This window comes from Indicator indicator, chromosome 18 (assembly GCF_027791375.1).
Source record: "Indicator indicator isolate 239-I01 chromosome 18, UM_Iind_1.1, whole genome shotgun sequence".
In the NCBI taxonomy this organism is placed as follows: Eukaryota; Metazoa; Chordata; class Aves; order Piciformes; family Indicatoridae; genus Indicator; species Indicator indicator.
The window spans coordinates 19815096-19841204 of record NC_072027.1 but is presented as its reverse complement, the minus strand read 5'-3'; the positions used below and the strand labels follow the sequence as shown (position 1 = coordinate 19841204).

At 53.4% G+C, this 26109-nt stretch overlaps 1 protein-coding gene across 1 annotated transcript; it reads left to right on the top strand.

Moving 5' to 3' along the window:
• The first annotated feature begins 251 nt into the window (after positions 1–251).
• LOC128972842 (uncharacterized) lies at positions 252–25526 on the top strand. Its single transcript, XM_054388970.1, is given in 9 exon segments — positions 252–2384; positions 6210–9020; positions 11498–11638; positions 11722–14181; positions 20197–20308; positions 20537–20559; positions 20562–21564; positions 21567–22948; positions 25479–25526. Coding segments are annotated over 9 exon segments (10113 nt in total).
• Positions 25527–26109: the final 583 nt, after the last annotated feature.

The following is a 26109-nucleotide window of genomic DNA, read 5'->3' as shown; positions in this document are numbered from 1 at the left end:
TGCTGCTGCCTGCTGTGCTGCTGAGCTTGTGCTGCCAGGCGGCGCCGGAGCCGATCCGATACTCCATTCCGGAGGAGCTGGGGAGAGGTTCGCTAGTGGGGCCGCTGACGCGGGACCTGGGGCTGAGCCCCGCAGAGCTGCCGGCACGCAAGCTGCGGCTAACGTCTGCCGCTAAAAAGCAGCTGCAATACTTCACCGTGAGCGAGGAGAGCGGGGAGCTGTACGTGAGCGAGAGGCTGGACCGGGAGGCGATGTGCGGTGAGACACCGACCTGTTCCGTCAGCTTCGAGGCAGTGGTGCACAACCCGCTCAACGTTTTCCATGTTGAGGTGGCCATCCAGGACATCAACGACAACGCCCCGCGCTTCCTCCAAGACAATTTCCAGCTGGAAATCAACGAGTTCACTTCTCCCGGTGCACGCTTTTACTTAGGCATGGCTGAAGACGCGGACGTGGGCAGCAATTCCTTGCAGGGCTACAAGCTGGAGGCCAACAGGTACTTTGAGGTAGAGGTAAAGGAGAGCGAGGACGGCAGCAAGTTCGCGGAGCTGGTGCTGCGCCGAGCGCTGGACCGGGAGAGAGAGCAGAACCTGCAGCTGGTGCTGACGGCGCTGGACGGCGGCGACCCTCCTCGCAGCGGCACCGCCCAGCTCTGTATCAACGTCACCGACGCCAACGACAACGCTCCCGTGTTCGTGCAGGACCGGTACCGAGTGAGCCTGCGCGAGAACGCGCCGCCGGGCTCCATGGTGCTGAACGTCTCAGCCACCGATGCTGACGCTGGAACTAACGCCCGCATCACCTACGGCTTCGGAAAAATGCCAGCCAAGGTGCTTCAGAAGTTTGCGGTGGATGCAGAGAACGGGATCATTACGCTTCAGGAAGCGCTGGACTTTGAGGACACGCGATCATTTATCTTGGCCATCGAGGCGAGGGACGGTGGCGGTCTGGTGGCACACTGCAAGGTGGAGGTGGAGGTGCTGGACGTGAACGACAACGCGCCCGAAATCACCATGCTGTCGGTGTCAAGCCAGGTGCCTGAGGACGCTCCGATCGGCACCGTGGTGGCGCTGGTGAACGTGAACGACCCAGACTCCGAGGAGAACGGCCAAGTGCGGTGCGAGCTGTCGGGAGAGGCGCCGCTGTCGCTCGTGGCTTCCTCGGGCGGCTCGTACAAGGTGGTAACGGCGAGCGCGCTGGACCGAGAGCAGGCAGCCGAGCACCGAGTGACGCTAGTGGCCAGAGACCGGGGCAGCCCGGCGCTGTCGAGCCGTGCGGTGCTGGTACTGGAAGTGTCGGACGTGAACGACAATGCACCGCTGTTCGAGGAGGAGATCTACAGCGCCTACGTGGCGGAGAACAATGCTGCGGGAGCGCCTGTGCTGCGCGTGCTGGCACGGGATGTGGACGCGGGCGCCAACGGGCGCGTCAGCTACTGGCTGGAAGGCGGCAGCACAGGCTCGGCACCGCCGCCGGTGTCGGTGGAAGCGCAGAGCGGCGCCGTGTACGCGCAGCGCTCCTTCGACTATGAGCAGTACCGCGAGTTCACGGTGACGGTGCGGGCACAGGACGGTGGGGTGCCGGCGCGCAGCTCCACGGCCACGGTGCGCATCTTTGTGGTGGACCGCAACGACAACGCGCCGCGGGTGCTGTGGCCGACGGCAGCGTCAGCAGGAGGCGAGGCACCGCCGTTCGAGGTGGTGCCGCGCACGGCCGAGGTGGGCTACCTGGTGGCCAAGGTGGTGGCGGTGGACGCGGACGCGGGGCGCAACGCGTGGCTATCGTACGAGCTGCTGCAGGCGCCGGAGCCGGCGCTCTTCCGCCTGGGGCTGCACAGCGGCGAGGTGCGCACGGCGCGGGCCGTGTCGGAGCGCGACGCGGCCAAGCAGCGCCTGGTGGCGCTGGTGAAGGACCACGGGCAGCCGGCGCTGTCGGCCACGGCCACGCTGCACGTGGTGCTGGCCGAGAGCTTGCAGGAGGCGCTGCCGGAGCTGAGCGAGCGGCCAGCGGGCACGGACTCCCCAGTCGAGCTGCAGTTCTACCTGGTGCTGGCGCTGGCTCTGCTGTCGGCGCTCTTCCTGCTCAGCCTGGTGCTGGCGCTGCTGGCGCGGCTGCGGAGGGCCGGGCCTCCCGCCGTCCTGCGCTGCCTGGGCGCGCAGCGGTTTTCTCTGGCAGGCACCGCCTTCCCAGCCGACTTCTGCGAGGGCACCTTGCCCTACTCCTACAACCTGTGCGTGGCTCCGGGACGAGCCCTGACCGAGGCCACTTTGCTGCCCCCTCCGCTGCCCGCTGAAGAGCTGCTGGGCGGGGAGTCCTGCGGGAAACCGAGCTCAAGTAACACCGCCGTCGCGGAAGACCCTCGCGCGGATCCTGACGCACCGCAGGTCGGTAAGCCTGAGTGCTCTCCTTGTTCTTTTTCATCGTTTCTGGGTCTCCGTCCTCTTTAGCTTTAACCCTGGGGTTGTGTGAATGGGGAGTGATGTCACTGTGAAGGAAGGAATGTGGGAAGGAACCGGGTACCCCCATGCAGTCGCAGCCGACAGGTAGCCCGAGCGCTCTCCTTCTTTTGCGCCCTGAGGTTCCGTTCTGTTTTTCCTTGAATTATTCCCGGATGGTGTGGGTTCGGAGTGCTGGTCCGTGTCTCCGTGGAGACAAGAATGACTTAAAGAACCGGGTTTTCGCATTAATTTCAGAATAAATCGTAGTGGCAGCAGAGTCGATTCTTCTGTAGTCACAAATTCAGATCCCAGTCTAGATTACAACCCTCGTACGAATTTCTAGTGGTGATACTTGTAAATTAATTATTCATTTCGGGATTTGGAAAATCTTGATCTTGGGTGTTCCTTATAGTTTTGGGATTTTTTTTTCCTCTTTTTTTTTTTTTTTTTTATTAGTAAACATAACACGTAATGAAACTCATTGCTTTCCCAAATGAAAAGTTCGTGTGTGTCCATGAACTGAGCAGTTCCAGATTGTTCTTCCCTCTTTGACAGAATTCCCTCCCACCTCTTATTACCGCGCTGCAGAAATGGCAGCATTGAATCGAAGGAGAAGTTTAATGTAGGCATGATATTTACTGTTTCTTTGTGCAGTATTTTCCCATTTTAATTATGAAGGCAGGTCCTTACTGTGAATAAAGAAATAAATAAGTACATAAATAAATATAAGCTGATTCTGCATGGAGCAATGGAGAAAATAGGACTGAAGGTTAATGTTGGAAATTTTCCATCGCAAAACATCTGTGCTTTCTGCATGAGAGGAGAAGTATGGGTAGTTCTCCTCTGACGAAGGAGCAGATGTGATGGTTTGAAACTGTCTTTTTAATTTTTCCTTGCAAAATTCAGAACAGAGAAAGTGAAAGAATGTAAATAAGTCACTATTGGGTGTAAGAAAGCAAAATAACGATTGTTCTAAACACTTCCATTGGACAGATAGAAATGTTTAAGAACTATTACCCAAAACAAAGTAGGCACTCTGCACATTCTGCGTTCGGCAGTGCCGGCAGTTGCTGGGCTGTCTGGCTGCTGTTTCTTCTTCTCTTCTGGCTGAAGACAACACACTGACCTTGGCAGCTAAGTTAACAACTTTCTGCTTAACTAACTCTGCTTCTCTGTCCAGGAGGGTCTGGGGGGGAAGCTCCTGGGAGAGAGAGAGGCCCCTTTGGGAGGGTCCCCTTGGGGGGAAGCAAAGGGAGATCGATTGTGCTTTTTCTGTTGATTGTATATATTTGTGAATGTCGTGAATTTTGTATATTTGTACATATTCATTGCATTTCATTGTAGATTTTAGACTCTGCTTGTAAATACAGCTTTTCATTTGCTTCCAGACTGGGCTAGCCTGGTTATTGTCGGTGGGGGGGGGGAATTTCAGCTCACACCGACACAACTTCGATTACCCATTTCTTTTCGTGGAGGTCCTTGGTCATGATGGAACATGAAAGAGAGGAATTTGGGCCACTTTGTGGAAATGGTGTGTCTTTGTCTTTACGAGGGGAGGTCTCTACCCATTCTTGAGAGAACATCGATAACGACCCGGAATACACAAAATGACAGTAATTAGGCCCTTTAATTTGCACATTTAACAGCGAAGGATTGTAGGTCTACTTCTGCTCACCTGCAGCATTGCGTAGCAAAGGTGTCCTATCAGCGTGAATTACTGAGGGTTCCTAATGAATGCTAATAATCATTTACACCGTTAGCTGTGATAAAAGCAAGGCTTTTCCCAGTCATTAAAGCTATGGCCGCAGGTCAGTAAGCCCAAGCGCTCTCCTTCTGTTTGATCCTTTCCGGGCTTCTATCTTTTCCCTTTGCTTTACCCCTGGGTGGGGGGTGTGTGTGTACGGAGTTCTGGTCCATGTGTCCGTGAAGGAAGGAATGAATACAGAAACTCCCTCTTCCAGTTAGGAGCAGACAGGCAGCGTCAGCACTTCTTGGTTCTTCTGTTGTTCGAGGTTCTGTTGAATGTTTTGGCTGTGGTGTAAACTTCGTGTTGGTGTAGACTTCATGTTGGAAATGTCTTGGCCCTCTTCCTTAAACGCAGTTGCTTTCCCTCTGAAAGAATTTATGGCTATCTCCACCTAGACGAAAACGCAAAATGAAGTGGTTTGAGGCTCTAATAGTTTATGGAGTAAATTAACAGCGCTGCGGTGAATTATGAGGCAGCCTGGAAAATGCGTTTGAAGCTTGTTGACCTTTTACGATTCTCTGTACTTGAACCTCCTGGAAAGATGGATCCAAGCCTGTTGCTTACTGAAAGAAAAGATTGACGTTTTCTTCATGAAAGGAGAAGTTGCAATTTGTTTCTACTTAATGAACAACCTCCTCGTCTGAGAATGTGTCTGAGAGTGCTGTCACACCATTTGAAAAACGTTGCTTCAGAAACAGCAGAATTAATGTGACTAATGAATTTTATCCAGGCATGATTTGTGCACGTTCTTTTGGCAGCTATTCTTGATTTCTTTTTCTCTGGGTGGTAGTTCTCAGGTTTTTTTAACTGTTCCTTTCTGTATATGTGTGAGGGTGCTGAATGAAATTTCAGTGAAGAAGAGAAAATAATTCGGGTGGTGTGTTTTAGAGCCTCTTATTTTCCAATCTCTTTTCCCAAAGAGAGGTCCTTGAATCTGGTACATCGTGTTGATTGGGTCCCTCAGCCACTTTTTGCAACAGTTATGCCTAGCGGGATGGTTTTCTGCTGTCCTACGGTGAAAAAGGTGTCCTACTAATGTGAAGATTCAGTGATTACACGAATAATTTATCAGCACGTTGCAATCCTTTAGACCTTGATTTATGACAAAATCGAAGCCCGTTCCTAGTCGTCCAGGCTGTCGAATTGTTTAATTGTAAATGTCTACAAACGCTAAAAATTTGCATGGGCTATTAAAACTGCTAATCACCCGTTAAAGTCCGTCGAGAACGGAGAATTATCGGGGGATGAACTCATCCCATGTCGCTAGAGCAGGCTAGAGAATGAGAGGAGCCCGGTCACATTTTCTTCTGCCTGCAGTCACAAAGCCTTTTTCCATGCAATTTGCGCAATGCTGAGTATTTGATTCCTCACAAGGTCACTGCATGTTCTTCCTGCCTCCTGGGTACTTGTGGTGCAATCAGTGCGAAAGTGAACAAGGGACCAACAGCCTTAAACCAGGGCAGGTGTCAGAGAATGATTTTCAAACAATTGGAGAGCATCCTCCGTGAAGTGTGTTCCCAGGAAAGCCTTGTAGAGAGAGGCACCAGAGCCCAGGTTGCAGTTTTCGAAGGTGATGTTGTTAATCTGAAAGGTGCTCTGCATAAACTGTGGTATTTAAAGCCACTTTGGTTGATGAGCCTGATACCTCTGCTTCTCCGTGGCAGGGTTTGATAATCACGGTTTGTAGGAGCATGTTTTATTTCACTACCCTTGTACTACAAAAACAAACCAAACCAAACCGTGATGGAGATTGTGCTTTTAGATGAATAGGATTTGACTTGTAAGATTTGCACGTCACGATACGAAATAAATAAATAAGTTACATATATTGCCCTCAGGGAATCAGTTTTTCCGTGTATAGAATTAAAATGAGTCGTTACAGTAAGAACGGCTCACAGAAATGCCACAGCTGGAAGGATCTTCATTACTGCTTTGTTCTATTGGTCAAGAAGCTTTTTCAGCTGTAGAAAGACTGTGAGGAAAAATTAATTCAAGCACGACTGCTTGTGGGATTCCTGGTGCAGATTGTGCTTTCGGACTTGAAACATTTTACGGGTTGTATTACGAAAACTCAATATGAGGTCACCGTTAACAGACCACCAAAGGAGATGAGCAAGGCATCTGCGGGCTGCGCCGTGTGGCTGCAGTTCCGGCAGGAGGCTGCGGGCGTCGCTGTTGACCGAGGAGGAGCCAGAGGAAGCCGGAGCGCTGCAGGCAGCCCCGCCCGCTGCGGCCCGGCTCGCTCGCTGGCTGGCTCGGCGTCCGGGAGGGCTGCGAACGTCCCCGCGGTGCGGAACCGAGCTGCAGCGAGCCGGAGGGGTGGGCGGCAGTGGGGCGGCTGGAGCCAGAGGCGGATCTCGAACTGTTGTGGCAGTGAGGCGGCGGACATGTGTGCGGCAGGGAAACGCTGGGGCCGGCGGGCGCGGGCCGTGCTGTGCTGCGTCCTGCTGTCGGCATTGGAAGCGTCGTGGGGGCAGCTGCGCTACTCGGTGCCCGAAGAGATGCCCAAGGGCTCTTTCGTGGGCGACGTGGCCAAAGACCTGGGACTGCAGATGACGGCGATTGCTGACAGCGGTCTCTGCATCTTGGACAGAGGTAGGACGCAGTATTTCTCTCTACACGGGAAAACGGGACATTTAGTGACGGCGGAGAGGATAGACAGAGAGCAGCTGTGCCGGCTGGTGGAGAAATGCGTGCTGCGGTGTGAGCTGATATTGGAGGGGGAAATGCAGGTTTACGAAATCGAAGTAGAGATCATGGACGTTAACGACAATGTCCCCAGCTTCCCAGAGCCAGAAACACTACTGAGAATAAGCGAGGCAACATCCCCAGGTTCTCGGTTTCCCCTGGCGGAGGCTCACGACCCAGACTCGGGACCAAATTCGCTGCAAAGCTATGAGATGAGTGGTGACGAACATTTCTCCCTGGCCGTGCAGACAGGCCCCGGCGGCGATCGGCGCCCCCAGCTGGTACTGTCCAAGGCACTGGACCGGGAGGAGGCGGTGTTTCATGAGCTGGTGCTGAAGGCGAGGGACGGCGGAGAGCCGCCGCAGACGGGCACCGCACGGATCCGCGTGGTCGTGGTGGACGCAAACGACAACGCTCCCGTGTTTAGTTCGCCGGAGTACACGGTGCATGTGCCCGAGGAAGTGCCCGTGGGCTCCGCCCTCGTCATCGTCACGGCCACCGACCCCGACGAGGGAGTGAACGGGAACGTGAAATACTCGTTGAAGAAAAGGAAAGATCTGCCGTCGGAGATTTTCCACTTGGACACTGAGACGGGAGTGATTACTCTGCTGCGGAGCCTGGACTTCGAGGAAGGAGACTCTTACGAACTGGAGGTGGAGGCACACGATGGCGGCAGCTTTTTTGATACGGCAAAAGTAACCATCTCCGTGGCAGACGTCAATGACAACGCACCCGAACTTATAGTGTCGTCGTCGCTTAGCGAGATCTCTGAGGACGCCCCGCAGGGAACAGTGGTAGCCTTGCTGCACGTACAGGACCGGGACTCGGGAGCCAACGGCCAGGTGCGGTGCTCGCTGGACACGGGAGTCCCGTTCCGTCTGGAGAAGTCGTTTAAGGATTATTACCGCGTGGTGACAACGAAGGAACTGGACCGGGAAGAGGTGTCGGAATACAACGTGACGGTGAGGGCGGCCGACGGCGGGTCGCCTTCACTGTGGAGCAGCACGGTGCTGACCCTCAGGGTGCTGGACGTGAACGACAACGCGCCGGTGTTCAGCGAGGCGAGCTACAGCGCCCGGCTGCCTGAGAACAACGCGGCGGGCGCGCTGGTGCTGACGGTGCGGGCGCGGGACGCGGACTGGGGGCAGAACGCACGCGTGCGGTACCGGCTGGGCGAGGGGCGAGTGCGGGGTGTGCCACTGTCATCGTACGTGTCGGTGCAGGCGGAGACGGGCGCGCTGTACGCGCTGCGCTCGTTCGACTACGAGGAGGTGCGCGAGGTGGGACTGTGGGTGGTGGCGGAGGACGGCGGCTCGCCGGCGCTGAGCAGCAACGTGTCGGTGCGGCTCGTGATCGTGGACGAGAACGACAACGCACCGCAGGTGCTGTACCCGCCGGTGGCGCCCGTGTCCGGGGCCGGTGTGGGTGGGTGGTCGGGAGTGGAGCTGGCGCCGCGGTCGTCGGAGCCCGGGGCGCTGGTGGCCAAGGTGGTGGCGGTGGACGCGGACGCGGGTCAGAACGCGTGGCTGTCGTACGAGCTGGCGAAGGCGACGGAGCCGGGGCTGTTCCGCGTGGGGCTGCACAGCGGCGAGGTGCGCACTGCGCGCTTCCCGCTGGCCCGCGACGCTGCCCGGCAGAGCCTGGTGGTGCTGGTGAAGGACCACGGGCGGCCGGCGCTGTCGGCCACGGCCACGCTGACAGTGGTGCTGGCCGAGAGCGTGGCCGAGCTGCTGGCCGAGCTGGGCAGTGAGGCAGCGGCGGCGGGGCCGGGCGTCGCGGCCGGCAGCCTGACGCGCTGGCTGGTGCTGGCTGTGGCGGCCGTCTCCTGCCTCTTCCTCGCCTTCCTGCTGCTGCTGCTGGCATTGCGCCTGCGGCGCTGGCGCCGCTCGCAGCTGCCTCCGGCGGTGGGCGGTGCCTTGCGCGGCGTCCCGGCCACGCACTTCGTGGGTATCGACGGCGTCCGCGCCTTTCTGAGCTCCTACTCACACGAGGTGTCGCTCACCGCGGACTCCCGCAAGAACCAGCTCCGCTTGTCGCCCGGCAGCTGCTGCGACACCCTCCCGGCCCGCCCTCTGCCCGACGAGCCTGTACCGCTGCTCGGGGAGGACCCTGCCGCCGCCAGTCCACACGACCCCAACGCTGCCCCGGTGAGTGCCATGGACCTGCTTCCACACGCCTGCCACTCCTGCCGCTCCTGCTCCTCTTGCCTTCCCCGTCCCGCTCTTGTGCTGCCGAGGTAGAGTTTCTGACAGGGAAGGGAAAGTTTCCTGCAGTGCCACCTTGGCTTCTGCCGGCTCTTACTTCCCGTGGATAACCGTGGGATGATGTCTCAGCCTGACTCTTAGTGTGGAAGGCAGGAGAGGTAGCAGCCTGCTCTTGGCTGGAATCTGGGTAGAGCTGGGGTTTGTCGTTTTATTTCGAGCCAGGTCGTTTCTCGTTGTGTCCCCCTACGTGTGTAATCCCTGTCCGTTTGAGCTCTTCTGATCTGATGTGTTTCGTTATGAGTCAGTGGACGGTTTTGCTTTTGTTTCAGAACAATTTCACTGCCAGGCTCTTATGCCTTTGGGTGATACATGGGCAACGTATTGGTTATATCGTCTGTAAATGCAGAGGAGGAAGGAGGGAGGGTGGCTTTGAACAAGGGAAATGTCGATGTTTTCAGTCCTGTAGCATTCTTCACGATGTAATTAGATTTTTCCTTCACTCCTTTTGTTCTTAGGAAGTCATGGGTCATTTCCCCCAGTTCTGGACAGTGCTCTTGCTTTTGAAGCCCTGAATATTGTTTTACAGGAAATTCTTATATTGTTGTTTTCCCAAAAGAAAAGTTCGGTTTTTTCTCCATAAAATAAGTTACCCTTTGTTCCTCCTTAGTCAGAATATTCTGATCTGGGAATGTGCTTCATTCTGCTGTTCCGTCGTTTGGCGAAGGCTACTTGAGAAATAGTGGAATTGATGGGCCAGATAAGTTTTATTTAGGCATGATGTGCAGTTATTTTTTTTCTTTCTCCTTAATTTTTTTAATCGTTCCTGACGTCTTTCACACACCTGTGAATGAAATTTCATTGAAGAAGAGAAACTAATTCGGCTTGTAGTTTTTAGCGTCTCTTATTTCCCATTCTTTTTTTACCAAAGAGAGGTTCTTGAGTCTGGTAGACCGCGTTGACAGGGGAATCCGAAATGGAGGCATTCGGTTCCTCAGACACTTTTCCAACAGATGTGCCTGCCTCTTTAACAACTAGAGGGCTCTACCCATTCTAATAATGATTCGCTAATGACGAGCAATTTACTAATGACAGCAATTAGGCTCTTGAATGTGCACATTTACAAATGATCCTCAGAGTTCAGGCTGGCTGCTGTCGTCTTCCAGTGTTTCGGTGTTGTCCTAGTAAAGTGAAAATTCAATGATTAGGTGAATAGTTTGTTAAAAGATTGCAGCCGATTCCTAATCATTCAAGCTACCTAATTATCTATTTAAATGTGGATGTCTACAAAACCTGAACATTTGCTTTGAGCTATTGAAAAGGGAAATCGACCGTTAAAATCCGTTAACGTTCCTTTCTTGGTATTCGGTGCATCCATAGGTGTGCCAAGAGTTTAATGATGTTGTCATTATCACAGTGACCTCAGTAAAGGATTGCACTGCTGTCACCCAGTTCAAAAATGGTGTTGAGAACAAGCGAATAGCCTAGAGATAAGTGCCGAAAGAAATTTCAGAGCGCTCTGGTTGCACTCAAAGTCGTTTTCCTTGCGGTGTGAGAGGAGTCGAACAGATAATTCTGGCCAAGGTCAGTGCAGGTCCTTCCTGCCTACTGGATAGTTCTGGTAGAATCAATGCGAAGTGATTAAGTGACCAACAGCCTGAAACTGAGGCGGGTGACAGAGAATGATTTTCGGGCAGCAGGGAAACCTCTTCCTGGAGTTTGTTCACAGGGAGTTCTTGGAGGGAGGAAAGCAAGAGCCCGTGGCAAGGGTGTGACGGTAATGTAATTAATTTTAAAGACGTTCCGTATGAGCAGCAGCCTTTAAACCCAAGTTCCCGACGCTCTGGTTAATGAGCCCGATAGCTCTGGTTCTCTGGCAGAGGGTCTGCTAACCAGAGTTTATGTTTCACGACCTGTTTTCTTTCATTACGCTTGCACTGCAAAATGTTATGGTGGAGTTTTTGCTTTTGGAAGTTCAGAAACATAAGTGTTTCACCTGATACCTATCGTCCCCAGGGGCGTGCTATAGCAGTAACAAGACTCGTTTAAAAATACCTCAAAGAAAGGCAAAGCAGGAAATCACCAGTCTCTATTTGAGGCTCACAGAAAAGACAAAAGAAAAGTCTCCAGTTTCCATTTGAAGGAAGATCTGATTACTGCTTCGTTCAATTGATCGGATTGTGGGGAATGAATTCGTCTGTGTGAAGGTTTTTTCTCTGTGAGGAAAAATTAATTCAAGAGTGATTCAAGAAAAAGCTGTAGAATTCCTGGTGCAGGTTGTGCTTTCGGACAACTGAGAGAAGACTCGGAACGTTCTACATGTCTTATTACGAAAGTTCAGTATTATATCACCATTAAAAGACAACAAAAGACCAATAAAATTAACGAGCAAGGCATCAGCGGGCAGCGCCGTGTGACTGCAGTTCCGGGAGGAGGCTGCGGGCGCCGCTGTTGACCGAGGAGGAGCCAGAGGAAGCCGGAGCGCTGCGGGCAGCCCCGCCCGCTGCGGCCTGGCTCGCTCTCTGGCTGGCTCGGAGTCGGAGCGGTCTGCGAGCATCCCCGCGGTGCGGAGCCGAGCTGCAGCGAGCCTGAGGGACTGGCGGTACTGGAGAGCTGAAGACGGATCGGGATCCTTGGCGGCGGTGAGGCGGCGATGTGCGGTGCGGGGAGGTGCGAGCGCGGGCTCCGGCAGGAGGGGGCCCTGCTTTGCTGCGTCCTGCTGTCGGCGTTGGAGGTGGCCTGGGGGCAGCTGCGCTACTCGGTGCCCGAGGAGATGCCCAAGGGCTTTTTCGTGGGAGACGTGGCCAAAAACCTGGGACTGCAGATGTTATCGCTCAGTGACAGTGGCGTCCGCGTTGTGTCGGAAGCTAGGATGCAGTACTTCTCTCTGCTCGGGAAGACGGGACATTTGGTGACGGCGGAGAGGATAGACAGAGAGCAGCTGTGCGAGAGTGAGCAGCAATGCGTGCTGCGCTGTGAGCTGATAGTGGAGGGGGAAATGAAAGTTTATGAAATTGAAGTGGAGATCACGGACATAAACGACAACAACCCCAGCTTCGAAGAGCAAGAAATCCAACTGAAAATAAGCGAGGCAACAGCCCCGGGATCTCGGTTTCCCCTGGCCGAGGCTCACGACCCAGACTCGGGGCCGAATTCCCTGCAGAGCTATGAGCTGAGCGGCGATGAGCACTTCTCGCTGGCTCTGCAGGCGGGCCCTGGCGGCCATCCGCGTCCTGAGCTGGTACTGGCCAAGGCACTGGACCGGGAAGAGGCGGCGTTTCACGAGATGGTGCTGAAAGCGAGTGACGGAGGAGAGCCATCCCGGACGGGCACGGCGCGGATCCGCGTGTCTGTGATTGACGCGAATGACAACGCACCTGTGTTTAGCCCAGCAGAGTACACGGTGCGTGTGCCTGAGGACGTGCCCCTGGGTTCTGCCCTCGTCACCGTCACGGCCACCGACCCCGACGAAGGGCTGAATGGGCACGTGAAATACAGTTTCCATAAAATTTCACGACGGGCATCGGAAATCTTTCACTTGGATTCCGAGACAGGAGACATAACAGTTAAAAACCGTTTGGACTTTGAGGAAATCTCCTCACATGAACTCGAGTTGCGGGCAAAGGATGGAGGAGATCTGTCTGACACTGCAAAAGTCACGATCACAGTGACAGACGTCAACGACAACCGGCCTGAACTGACAGTGACATCTCAGCTGAGCGAGATCTCCGAGGACGCCCCTTCGGGGACTGTGGTGGCCCTACTCCATGTACGGGACAGGGACTCAGGGGTCAACGGCCAGGTGCGGTGCTCGCTGGACGCGGGAGTCCCGTTCCGATTGCAGACCTCTCGTGGCAGCTACTACGGCGTAGTGACGACGAGGGAGCTGGACCGGGAGGAGGTGTCGGAGTACAACGTGACGGTGAGGGCGGCCGACGGCGGGTCGCCTTCGCTGTTGAGCAGCACGGTGCTGGCGCTGCGGGTGCTGGACGTGAACGACAACGCGCCGGTGTTCAGCGAGGCGAGCTACAGCGCCCGGCTGCCCGAGAACAACGCGGCGGGCGCGCTGGTGCTGACGGTGCGGGCGCAGGACGCGGACTGGGGGCGGAACGCACGCGTGCGGTACCGGCTGGGCGAGGGTCGGGTGCGGGGCGTGCCACTGTCGTCGTACGTGTCGGTGCAGGCGGAGACGGGCGCGCTGTACGCGCTGCGCTCGTTCGACTACGAGGAGGTGCGTGAGGTGGGGCTGTGGGTGTTGGCGGAGGACGGCGGCTCGCCGGCGCTGAGCAGCAACGTGTCGGTGCGGCTCGTGATCGTGGACGAGAACGACAACGCACCGCAGGTGCTGTACCCGCCGGTGGCGCCCGTGTCCGGGGCCGGTGTGGGTGGGTGGTCGGGAGTGGAGCTGGCGCCGCGGTCGTCGGAGCCCGGGGCGCTGGTGGCCAAGGTGGTGGCGGTGGACGCGGACGCGGGTCAGAACGCGTGGCTGTCGTACGAGCTGGCGAAGGCGACGGAGCCGGGGCTGTTCCGCGTGGGGCTGCACAGCGGCGAGGTGCGCACTGCGCGCTTCCCGCTGGCCCGCGACGCTGCCCGGCAGAGCCTGGTGGTGCTGGTGAAGGACCACGGGCGGCCGGCGCTGTCGGCCACGGCCACGCTGACAGTGGTGCTGGCCGAGAGCGTGGCCGAGCTGCTGGCCGAGCTGGGCAGTGAGGCAACGGCGGCGGGGCCGGGCGAGGCGGCGGGCAGCCTGACGCGCTGGCTGGTGCTGGCCGTGGCGGCCGTCTCCTGCCTCTTCCTCGCCTTCCTGCTGCTGCTGCTGGCATTGCGCCTGCGGCGCTGGCGCCGCTCGCAGGTGCCTCCGGCGGCGGGCGGGGCCTTGCGCGGCGTCCCGGCCACGCACTTTGTGGGTATCGACGGCGTCCGCGCCTTTCTGAGCTCCTACTCACACGAGGTGTCGCTCACCGCGGACTCCCGCAAGAGCCAGCTCCAATTGTCGCCCGGCAACTGCTGCGGCACCCTCCCGGCTCGCCCTCTGCCCGACGAACCCGCCCCGCTTCTCGGGGAGGACCCTGCCGATGCTTGCTCACACGACGCCTACGTTGCCCCGGTGAGTGCCTCTCCCCGGACGTGCTTCCACACGCCTGACACTTCTGCCGCTGCTTCTCCCCTGCCCTCTCCCTGTCCTGCTGTGGCTGCAGCCGAGGCCGGGTTCCTAACAGGGAAGGCAAAATTTCCTGCAGCTTTGTGCTGGTTGCTGCCAGCTCTTGCTTCTGGCACATGGCTGTGGGATGATGTCTCAGCGTTACAGTTGGAGTGGGAGGCAGGAGCAGTGTCAGGCTGCTGTTGGCTTGAGTTTGGTTAGAGATGGGCTTTTTGTCTTTATCTGTGCCAGGTCTTTTTTCATTGCGTCCCGTCTAATACTGGTTCTCCTGTCTGTTTGAGCTCTTCTGAAGCAATGTGTTGCATTATTAGCCAGTGGATGTTTGTGTTGTGAACAGGGTCAGACATCTTCTGGACAGGTGATACTGTCTGTGAATGGAGGATTGAAGCCTCTGTGTGCAACTTACCTGCGGATGGTTTCTACTTTTCTCTAGCTCTACTGGCAGCTGCTGGCACTTGCTGCCGGCAGCTGATCGTGGGAGTTGGTGTAGATGGCAGGACAAGTGTCAGGCTGCTGTTGGCTTGAGTTTGGTTAGACAGGAGCTTTTTGTCTGTGTCAGGTCTTTTTTCATTGCGTCCCCTGACACTTGTACCGATTCTGTCAGTTTCAGCTGTTCTGAAGCACTATGTTGTTGTCATTATCCAGTGGATGTTTGTGTTGTGAACAGGGTCAGACATCTTCTGGACAGGTGATACTGTCCGTGAATGGAGGATTGAAGCCTCCGTGTGTAATTTACCTGCTAATGGTTTCTACTTTTCTCTGCCGGTACTGGCTGCTGCTGGCTCTTGCTGCCGGCAGCTTATCGTGGGATGGCTGCTCAGCGTGAGAGCTGGTGTGGGTGGCAGGAGAAGTGTCAGGCTGCCGTTGGATTGAGTTTGGTTAGAACTGGGCTTTTTTCTTTATCTGCACCAGGTCTTTTCTCATTGCATCCCCTGACTCGTGTAATACTGGTTCTGTCAGTTGGAGCTCTTCTGAAGCAGTATGTTGCGTTACTAGCCAGTGGATGTTTGCATCGTGAACAGAGTCAGACATCTTCTGGACAGGTGATATTGTCTTTGAATGGAGAATTGAAGCTTCCATATGCAACTTACCTGCCCATGGTTTCTATTTTACTCTGTCCGTACTGGCTGCTGCTGGCTCTTGCTGCCGGCAGCTCAGCGTGAGAGTTGGTGTAGGTGGCAGGAAAAGTGTCAGGCTGCTGTTGGCTGGCGTTTGGTTAGAGAGGGCCTTTGTGCTTTTATCCCTTGCCAGGTGCTCTTTACATCCCCTGATCTGTGTAATCCCTGTTTCCCTGTCAGTTGGAGCTCTTTTGAAGTGAAGTGCTCGTTGCATTGTCATCCGGTGTAAGTTTGCATTATGGAGCAGGGTCAGACAATCCTCTCGACCTGTGCTAGGGTGGGATGAGGTTGTCATGAATCAGAATGTTATTGTCCTGATATAGATAAGTGAACTGCTCATTGTTGCTGCTGTTCTCAGTACTTTTTGTTTCTCCATGATAATGTGGTAGCATCCATGTCTTGGTGTTTGTGCACCGATGGAGGAATGGGGCTGGGCAACAATTGGTCCCTTGACAATATCTGTCTGCTTGTTTAGAGAATGAAAGTGAATAGTAGAAATTGTGACTATTTGACTTATTTTGTGAGTGGCTGCATGTCAAGGGCTGCTGGAGGAAACACAGGAGACGTTTTGCTGATTTAGGGCTGGATTTGCCTTGGTTTTATTATGCATATTATGACAATACAAACTGGGGAGAAGGTCGATTCAGTTTTTAGGGTGAGAAATAATAACAGATTTTGACCCTGTGCAAGTGTTCACTGACTCAGTCTTTTCCTTCAGGACAGCTCCTCATTTAATTTCAGAATCTTTTCTTTCCAGAAGACTTCTTACCAGAGATACATTTTGTTTCTTCTGTCAGTTTAGGGCTGACTTGTTTAAAATGGAGCAGGATTTGCCTTGGTTTTATTATGCATATTATGACAAGAATCATACAAACTGGGGAGGAAGTCGATTCATTTTCTAGGGTGAGAAATAATGACACAGAGTTTGACCCTGTGTTCATTGACCTGGTCTTTTTCTGGAGGACAGCTCCTAACTTACCTTCCAAATCTTTTCTTCCCAGAAGACTTGTGAGCACACAAATTAATCTTCCTTTTCAGTCCGTAGATGTAAAGATATTTGTGTGATATCCGTGGTATGATGGTGGTGCACACTGAAGGAAAGGGCAAAAGGCTCTTTGATGTCATGTGCTTGAAATTTCTGAGGGTCAGTGAACCCCCTGCAAGTTTTGAGGGCTTGGAGATGTGATTTCTGGGAGCTGGGCCTGAGGAGCTGAAGAAAGGCTTAGGAGAAAGTGCTTCTCCTTTCCCTGTTCTGCGCCCAGTTGTAGCATCAGGTACAGTGAGTTTCATCTTCCCAGAATTATTTTGCTAGACAGCATGTTGTTCCAGATCTCTTGGGATCCCTGGGAGATTCTTCCTCTGTGTTTGCAAGTTATCCTAATTTCTTAACGAACAGCTTAATTAAGACAAATGCCATAATGGGAACTTTGTTAAGAACAAACTATGTATTGGTTACCTACCTTAGTGATGGACCTACCTTAAGCACCGTGTTGTAGAAGTGTACAACCTGATCCCTTCTCTCCTGCGGGTGTTAACTTACTGCATTGCTCGTTGTCATGATCTGGAGCTTAGTTTCTGTTAACATGTGGATGATCACATCTGTCACATCTCATTGTTCTTTCACGTTTAGAGCTGTCAAAGGAAATATGCTCTCCTGAAGGGATTTGTTGCACTGTTAGCCAGTGGAAGTTTGTGTTATGAGCAGGATCAGACATCTGATGAGATTGTCTTTAAACAGAGCCCCGTGTATAACTTTTCGTGATCTTAAATTGTTTGGGTTTTATTATCATTGGAAGCAGGAACTGTGTATTCCTAGCAGCACTACTCATTCGAGAGGTTTCTTTTCTTTTCTGGTGGGATGAGATTTCTGGTTGTGTGTCATTCCCTCTACACAGCTCTTCATCTTGTATTTTTAATTACTTATTACCGTTCAAAGCAGAGTTTGTGGTATTCACAACAGTGATACCCGTTGGAAAGATGGTTTTTTGTTCCTCTATTCCTTACCAGACACTGAGCAGTTTTCTCTTATCTCAAGAGACTTTTACAAAGACAGAGTTGTTTTTATCTTGATTGGTGTGTTAGCTGAGATATTTTTTTTTCTCAAGTCCAATTTGGTTTCTTCGATTATCCCTCTTCCCTTGGTACAGATCTTTCCCATTTAATGGTTTATTGATATCAGCCATTGTTGGGATTGAATGTGGACTCCCCTGTGCCTGCTTTGGGGTGGGTCTCACACTTACCTCATGTATGAAATTTCTTCACACATCGTTTTGCTCAGCCAGTAGTGACAATAGTGTCCCCTTTTTGTATACCAGAACACAGTATGTGTTTTCCACGTCCGAGGTATTTCTTCCTCAACGCAGATAATATTCCCAGGCACTCCTGTAAATTCCTTGGTGCTTGTGAGAATTTGCTTGGATGGCTCAAACCCCAGCTGCTCTGGATAGGCACCGGAGCACCTGAAGCTCCTGGGCACCTGGCTCCTGAGGCACCTGGCTCCTGAGGCACCTGGCTGCACAGGAAGGTGGTTGGGTCACCAACCCTGGATGTGTTTATAGGTGGTTTGGATGCGGTGCTTGGGGATATGGTTTAGGGGTGAACCTTGTAGAGTTAGGTTATCGGTTGGACTTAGTGATCTTGAGGGTCTTTTCCAACCTGAATGTTTCTGTCATTCTGTGAAGAAGTTGCCAGATGAGCTAAAAACTTCTTTCGAAGTGTTAAATTATAAAATACTTACATGTATGTGGGCAGTGTTTGGCCACCTTGGTGATAAGCCACCACTGCGCTCTTCCAATGATGGAGTCAAAGGACTTGATGCTCCCAAGGCTCCATTTTATGCTTACAGATGTTATAAGACTTCTCTCTTGCGTTCAAAGTATAGTGAAGGTGCTAGAAAGTAGAGAGTCTCATCTGGACTTCTGCCGTGGTGCCTTCCAGACGTTCTGGCACCTCAAGAAATGTTTAGATGCTCTTGCTGTGAATTAATTATTATGAATTTTGATTTTTTTTTTAAATGCATTATGAATCCCGAATTACTAATTCGTGGTTTTTATGTTGCCATACAGCCTGTTTTGCCTCATTGTCCCTTACATAGCATCATTTGATCTTTAGATGTGAAGTGTTTTAATGGATGCAAACCACCCCTGAGGAACAGTGTGGCATAAAACGTAATAGTGATAATGGCTATAAAAATAGTTTTCTCCTTCTGTACTCCTCACCAGAGTCTTACTATCACTTCTCACCTGCTTTGCTTTATCTGCTTTACAGAGAAATGGAGTTAGAGGTAGCAGAGGTGTCGTGACCCTGTGTCCTAATGTCGATATAACGATCATTTCTTGCTCAGCAGCGTTAGTCATAGCATTAGACATAGACAATTTCATGCATGTTTTATTGGAACGTCTTGCAAGTTGATGCTCCTCCTTTGCAAAAATGATCTTGTTGGCCAAGAGCAGTTTGTTCCCACACCAATCTCGTGGTCAAGTGATCATTTTCTACTGATACAGTGTGAGAAGCTCGAGAAGGGAAAAGTGAATCAGGAGGAATCATTGAGGTCTGAGTTATAGGATCTTCTGAGGGAGTGGCAAGAGTGGTATAACCAGGACTCTGCGATGTCATCTGCTGTTTGGAGCTACAGGAGTGTTAGGAAAAATCTGCTGTACCCGTAGTTTCCAAACCTGTGGTCTCTGTAGCACTTGAAATTATTCAGCTGAATAATTTAATGCCCTGCTCTCTCCACACTCACCAATTGGTATTTGCTTCTTTGCAGAGTCTTGCGTTCCCTGTTTGCCTTTGATGGTTGTTGGAGAGGTGGTGGTGCTGTACAAACAGGCAGAGTTCAAGTACCTTTTCACAGGCGTTGCGCTCAGGAATGTTTTATATTTTCTGTTCCCAGACTACTCCCCATCTGGAGTGTTCTGTGTCGAGAACACGTCACTGTGCTCGTGTGGTGGCTTCTCTAGTGTTGCCCTTATGATTTTTCCTTCATACTTTTTTTTTTTTTCCTTTCCTTCTTCTTTCTGAGAAAGGTAGCTGATGTGTTGCAAACAGCTTGGACATCACCATGGAGAAGTACACCACTTCTCTTTATGATTCCAGGAAGAACACGCAGGTTAATGAAGTGTTCTTGGCACAAGGATACCTTTTTTCCCCCGCTGCCCGTCCATGTTTTTATATCTACTTACTTACCCTGTCACATGGAAAGAAGGAATTGTGAATAAATGTTTTAGCACATTAACCTTCTTTGTTCCAGAGCACGAAACTGCAGAGATCTCTGTGATTTGTAATACTCTCAAGAGCTTTATGAGTTAAATGTCTCCAGAAGTGGCATGTGGTGATTCCACCTGTGTAGGGTTCTGCCATTTTCTGCCAGTCCCTGAGAGGCTTACATTTTATAAGAGATGCAAACAAGAAAATCGGAGGTCTGATGAATCTTTTCCACAACAGTTTCTCCTCTGAAGTATATTGTAGCTCCTCCTTCTCAGAGCTCACAGAAATTAAACAATTGCTTAGAGGTGTCTCTTAGAGGTCTGATGAATCTTTTCCACAACGGTTTCTCCTCTGAAGTATTTTGTAGGTCTTGCTTCTCAGAGCTCGCAGAAATGAAACAAAATTGCTGGGGAAAGACAGCCTGCAGCATCAGAAGCCGTTGCAATGTGTCAGATATTAACTATACAGTGAACCAAGCTAAACTTACCTGTACCTACCTGAGCTCCGCTGCACGAACTCTGCGCGCTCCCCCACCGCTCGGTAAAAGGTTCCGCAGCCGAACTCCTCATTTCCAGCTCGGAACACAGCTGCCAGACTTACCTTTTCGTGGGGACTAGAAACCTCGCCGAGCTGACAGCTGAATTCTGCGTTTCGGTGGCCAATGGCGCCGACTCCTGGCCGCTGCTCACGGTGCGGCTCAAAGAGCATCAGGCGGCTGCGGTGGCGTCGCGGTGCCTCCGGGTGCCGCTGTTGCCCGACGCGGAGTGGCTCTAGAGCCGCAGCTGAAGCCGCCGCAGCGTCCGGCACCCGCAGGCTGCTCGCTCCCTCGGCGCTGGCCGGAGAGGCAGCGGCACAGAGGAGCAGAAGCGAGAGGCAGCGCGGAGCGACGAGCAGTTACGTCCGAGCCGGCGCGGAGATCTGTGCCCTTCGGCGGCTTCTGCACGAGAGGAGCTGCACACAATGGCAGTCAGGCAGAGCCCGGGGCGGCGGCGAGCAGTCGGGCGAGTGCTGCTGCTGCCCGCTGTGCTGCTGAGCTTGTGTTGCCAGGCAGCGCCGGAGCCGATCCGCTACACCATCCCCGAGGAGCTGAGCAGAGGTTCGCTGGTGGGGCCGCTGGCGCGGGACGTGGGGCTGAGTCCGGCAGAGCTGCCGGCACGCAAGCTGCGGCTGACATCTGCCACTAAAAAGCAGCTGCAATACTTCACCGTGAGCGAGGAGAGCGGAGAGTTGTACGTGAGCGAGAGGCTGGACCGGGAAGAGATGTGCGCCGAGGAGCCGACCTGCTCCGTCAGGTTCAAGGCCCTGGTTCACAACCCTCTCAACGTTTTTCATGTCCAAGTGTCCATCCAGGACGTCAACGACAACGCCCCACACTTCCTTCAAGACCATTTCCAGCTGGAAATCAACGAGTTCACTTCTCCCGGCGCCCGCTTTGCCGTGGGAGCCGCCGAAGATGCGGACGTGGGCAGAAACTCCCTACAGGGCTACGAGCTGGAGCCCAACAAGTACTTTGAGGTAGAGGTAAAGGAGAGCGAGGACGGCAGCAAATTCGCAGAGCTGGTGCTGCGCCGAGCGCTGGACCGGGAGAGAGAGCAGAACCTGCAGCTGGTGCTGACTGCGCTGGACGGCGGCAACCCGCCCCGCAGCGGCACCGCCCAGCTCTATATCAACGTCACCGACGCCAACGACAACGCCCCCGTGTTCGCGCAGGACCGGTACCGAGTGAGCCTGCGCGAGGACTCGCCGCCGGGCTCCATGGTGCTGAACGTCTCGGCCACCGATGCTGACGCTGGAACTAACGCCTGCATCACCTACGGCTTCGGGAAAATGCCAGCCAAGGTGCTTCGGAAGTTCGCGGTGAACGCAGAGAGCGGAAACATTACACTGCAGGAAGCGCTGGACTTTGAGGACACGAGAAGCTACACGTTGCTGGTGGAGGCGAGGGACGGTGGCGGTCTGATGGCACACTGCAAGGTGGAAGTGGAGGTGCTGGACGTGAACGACAACGCCCCGAAATCATCATGCTGTCGGTGTCGAGCCCGGTGCCTGAGGACGCTCCGATCGGCACCGTGGTGGCGCTGGTGAACGTGAACGATCCGGACTCCGAGGAGAACGGTCAGGTACTATGCGAGCTGTCGGGAGAGGCGCCGCTGTCGCTCGTGGCTTCCTCGGGTGACGCGTACAAGGTGGTAACCGCAAGCGCGCTGGACCGGGAGCAGGCAGCCGAGCACCGAGTGACGCTGGTGGCCATGGACAGGGGCAGCCCGGCGCTGTCGAGCCGTGCTGTGCTGGCACTGGAAGTGTCGGACGTGAACGACAACTCGCCGGTATTCGAGGAGGAGGTCTACAGCGCCTACGTGGCCGAGAACAACGTGGTGGGAGCGACGGTGCTGCGCGTGCTGGCACGGGATGTGGACGCGGGCGTCAACGGGCGCGTCAGCTACTGGCTGGAGGGCGGCAGTGAGGGCTCGGCACCGCCGCCGGTATCAGTGGAGGCACAGAGCGGCGCCGTGTACGCGCAGCGCTCCTTCGACTACGAGCAGTACCGCGAGTTCACGGTGACGGTGCGGGCACAGGACGGTGGGGTGCCGGCGCGCAGCTCCACGGCCACGGTGCGCATCTTCGTGCTGGACCGCAACGACAACGCGCCGCGTGTGCTGTGGCCGACGGCAGCGTCGGCAGGAGGCGAGGCGCCGCCGTTCGAGGTGGTGCCGCGCACGGCCGAGGTGGGCTACCTGGTGGCCAAGGTGGTGGCGGTGGACGCGGACGCGGGGCGCAACGCGTGGCTGTCATACGAGCTGCTGCAGGCGCCGGAGCCGGCGCTCTTCCGCCTGGGGCTGCACAGCGGCGAGGTGCGCACGGCGCGGGCCGTGTCGGAGCGCGACGCGGCCAAGCAGCGCCTGGTGGCGCTGGTGAAGGACCACGGGCAGCCGGCGCTATCGGCCACGGCCACGCTGCACGTGGTGCTGGCCGAGAGCTTGCAGGAGGCGCTGCCGGAGCTGAGTGACAGAGACGCTGTGTCCGAGCTGACGTCTGATCTCAACGTCATTCTCGTCGTGGCTCTCGCTGTGGTCTCAGTGTTATTCGTTTCCACAGTCATTTTTACATTGTTCTTTAAATGCAGACGTTCACGGACTCCTCCTATTTTCATAACCTCCGAGAAGGAGCTGTATTCCAGTCTGCGTTCAAAAGCAGCCTACAACTACTGCAGTAGCACGCTGCCCTTGCCCTACTCCTACGAGGTGTGTTTAGCCTCCGAGTCGGGCCAGAAGGACTTCACATTTCTGAAACCAGGGACTGCAGCGCAGTCTGACTGGCCCCTTGCTGCAGAACCCGGTTCAGGCACTCAGTCCGGGAAGGATCCTCCTGGCACTGGGAGTTCAGGACAGGTGAGCCAGAGGCATCTCTGTCTATGGATTTATGTGAATCTTCTCCTCTCCCTGTTCTGCTCTCAGTGATCTGTGAGTGACAGAGCTCAACTTTGCCTCCCTGTGCCCTGCTCAATAGCTCGGGGGCGTGGGTGATCTTAACTCTTCCTTCTGACCTGCCCAGCCTCACCTGCGAATTGTCGGTTGTGCCTGGAGCAGTGACGCTTTGTGCACACTTAGATTCCTGCTGCAGTTTTCCATGGCAATTCTGATGACCAAATTTTTACTGTCACCTGTCTCAGAGCCCCAGCACTTAGGTCTCTTTAATGAAACCTACAAAATTAACATTTTCAGTGCCCGCCCCCTCCCCCCCACCCTCCCCCGCAAAGATTTGTACTCACACAGGTTCAGAAAGTTAAAATAATAGGTAAGTTCAATTTATTTAACCACAGATACAGCAGATTCGGGGCTCCCGGTGATAAATGCACTAACTGCAAGTGATAGATCTTGAGTGAGTAAATCCTGAGTAACATCCAACATGGCTGGAGATGCAAAGCTTCTCGACAGAACTAATATCTAATAGAAATGCAGCAAAAGGTCAGCTATATATATATATATATATTGAAGGTGCATTTCTTACCATGAAGGTGAAGGTGTCCCTGTTTTGGGTGGAGAAAAAGGGGCACAGATCATAGTCTGTCTCATCTCTGCTAAATCCACAGTTTTACCTCCCTACAGAGAGATGTACCTGTGGTGGGTTTTTTTATTTTAATTTTTTTTTTTAAATCCCAAGCCTGGCATGTCTAGGTGACATTTATGGTGGTTTGGGTGGAGAGTTGAGTAACAAAGTCGTATCTGTTTAGCATGTACTCATTGGGCTCTTTACCATACTGAGCCAGCTTCGATCTGCAATTTGCAGTTAAGTAGGCAAAGATGCTTCAGCTGCTTGTTTTCATTGTTTTAGCCTTGCTTCCCTAGTTTTAGCAGAAACAGGGCTGTTTTATCTTCACAAGACTCCTTGCTTCAGCCACCTGTCAGCCCAGCTCTGTCGATCTCCATCCTCAGAGGTAATATAAACAGGTTTTGGCTGTCAGCATCTCAGTCCTTCTCTCGATGTCCACTAAACCTGCATTCCTGTCCCATGGTAAGCTGTTCTCCCACAGTCAGTACTGCTGTCTGTCCTACTCCAGGTGCGACTTTGACGAAGCTGGGGTGGTGGGGTGGACATGGGATGGTGCAAGGGCAGAAGTGTGGTGAGGTCCAAAGCTTGGTCTGTTTCATTCATTGTCTCTGCCAGAGTGAGCACTCCCTGTGATAACGATGCGTGATCTATCCCGGACTGTTTACCCAGTGAGAGCAACAACTCCCTAGTTCTCTCTTTTCCCTTCTAGCTTGGTTCTTTTTGGACTGTCAACTTCCCAAAAGGACGATGTTGCACACCCCCATGACTTAACATGTCCACTCCATCTGGGGAGCAGGTGCCTCACTGTAGCTCTAAGCAGAAAATGATTTGAGTCTGTTGCTGCTGGGAGAGCCTGGAAAAATGCTAGACTGCGTGGTTTTGTCTGAAATTTGTCCTCAACCCTTCCCTGAAGGAATTTCTGGTGCAGAGGAATGGAATCTTTCCTTTTAGCAGTCACACATTTTCACTCCTTCCCCTCCAAACGAGGTTTTCAGGAGCCCTGAAGTGTCATAATCAATACTGGGGCTTCCCATCGAACTGAAGGATATGTGTTTTCTCCAGATCAATGGAAATACAGGGGATGGATATGTTCAGCCTTCCATGCCTTTCCCGAGATGTTTTCACTGTAGTATACTCTCTGCTGCTTGGCTGTCCTACTGCTGCTGGGACTAAGCAGACAAGGGAAGCCTGAATATGGGTTGTGTGTGAGGAGAAACTCCTTAAACTGTGATACTTGTGTTAAGAGTTTAGGAAAGACACAAAATGGGCAGTGGATGGAGGGGGGAACAATAAAAATCCGGGGCTTATTTCAGAGAAAATAAGTGGCTGAGGGTTGTCTCAAAGAGATATGTAAGAGAGAAAGGCAATTGCGACTTGGTTGTATAAGGGCTTGAGAGCAAAGGAATCTACTCACGGCACTCCTGGTCTGCAGGAGCTCCAAACTAGACAGATAATGTGTGCTTGAGTGCAGCTGCAGTGCTTAAAACATCTCATTTTCCTTCTCGGTGTTTGCATTGCTCCAGGATTCAAATCAATTAAGTCACCTTGGATTTGATCGGTGTGAAACGTTATGCTTTTATCACATTCTGTGGGCTGGTGATAAGGATGATAAGTAGTGCTGATAAGGTTTATTTTAGCAGTGATTATTCAATAGGAAAGGAAATAGCTGAGCATGTAGAGAGGAAAGGCTGTGTGTGTGTTTGATATCGTTGACTCTTGATATAGGAGCAGGAATGCTGCGTGTCTGGGTAGCCCCCGTGTGCTCACGGCAGTTAACAGGACTGCGAGACGAGGTCACAGAGCCACAGTTGAGGTCCTTTTCGCTCTAGCTGATGTCGTATCCCCCACGTTTGTGCGGATCCTTTTCAGCCTTTCCACAACACACTCAGCCACGAGAAGCAGCAGGGTAATCGATAACTAGAAACACTCCCGCGGGAGCTCTGCAGGGCATGGAGAGCCTGCTTGTGCCTCTCCATAAGAAATGATTTCTAGTCGGTTTCCTGTCCCTCTTCTTTATGAGGCTCGGCTTCGGCTGTGGTAATCAGAGACTTACAGAACCGTTTAGGTTGAAAAAGACTTTTAAGATTACTGAATCCATTAACCCAGCACTGCTAGGTCACCACTGAACTATGTCACTAAGCAGCACCTGGACACTGCGTTGCTCGACCACAGCCAGGTTCTGACAGCGCTCCTGGCGCTGCCTGCTCAAGCTCCCTTGGACCCTTGTCACACCGTGGCACCTGCGGGGGTGATGGACGAGCACCGCCGAAACTGGAGTGATTTTATCTGTGTGGGCGCTCGAAACGTCGGGAAAACCCGACGAACCACGAATTGTTGTTAGCAACACGCCCAAACATAGGCGGTTAGTCAGGGAAGCGGCTGGTTCTCGGTCGGGCGCTGCCAGTGCCGTGATCTGCGCGGTGTCGGGGCCCGCACGGCTGCACAAGAACGGGAATCGCTCCCTCTCCTGGTAAACCGGCACGGTGCAGTCCGCGATTTC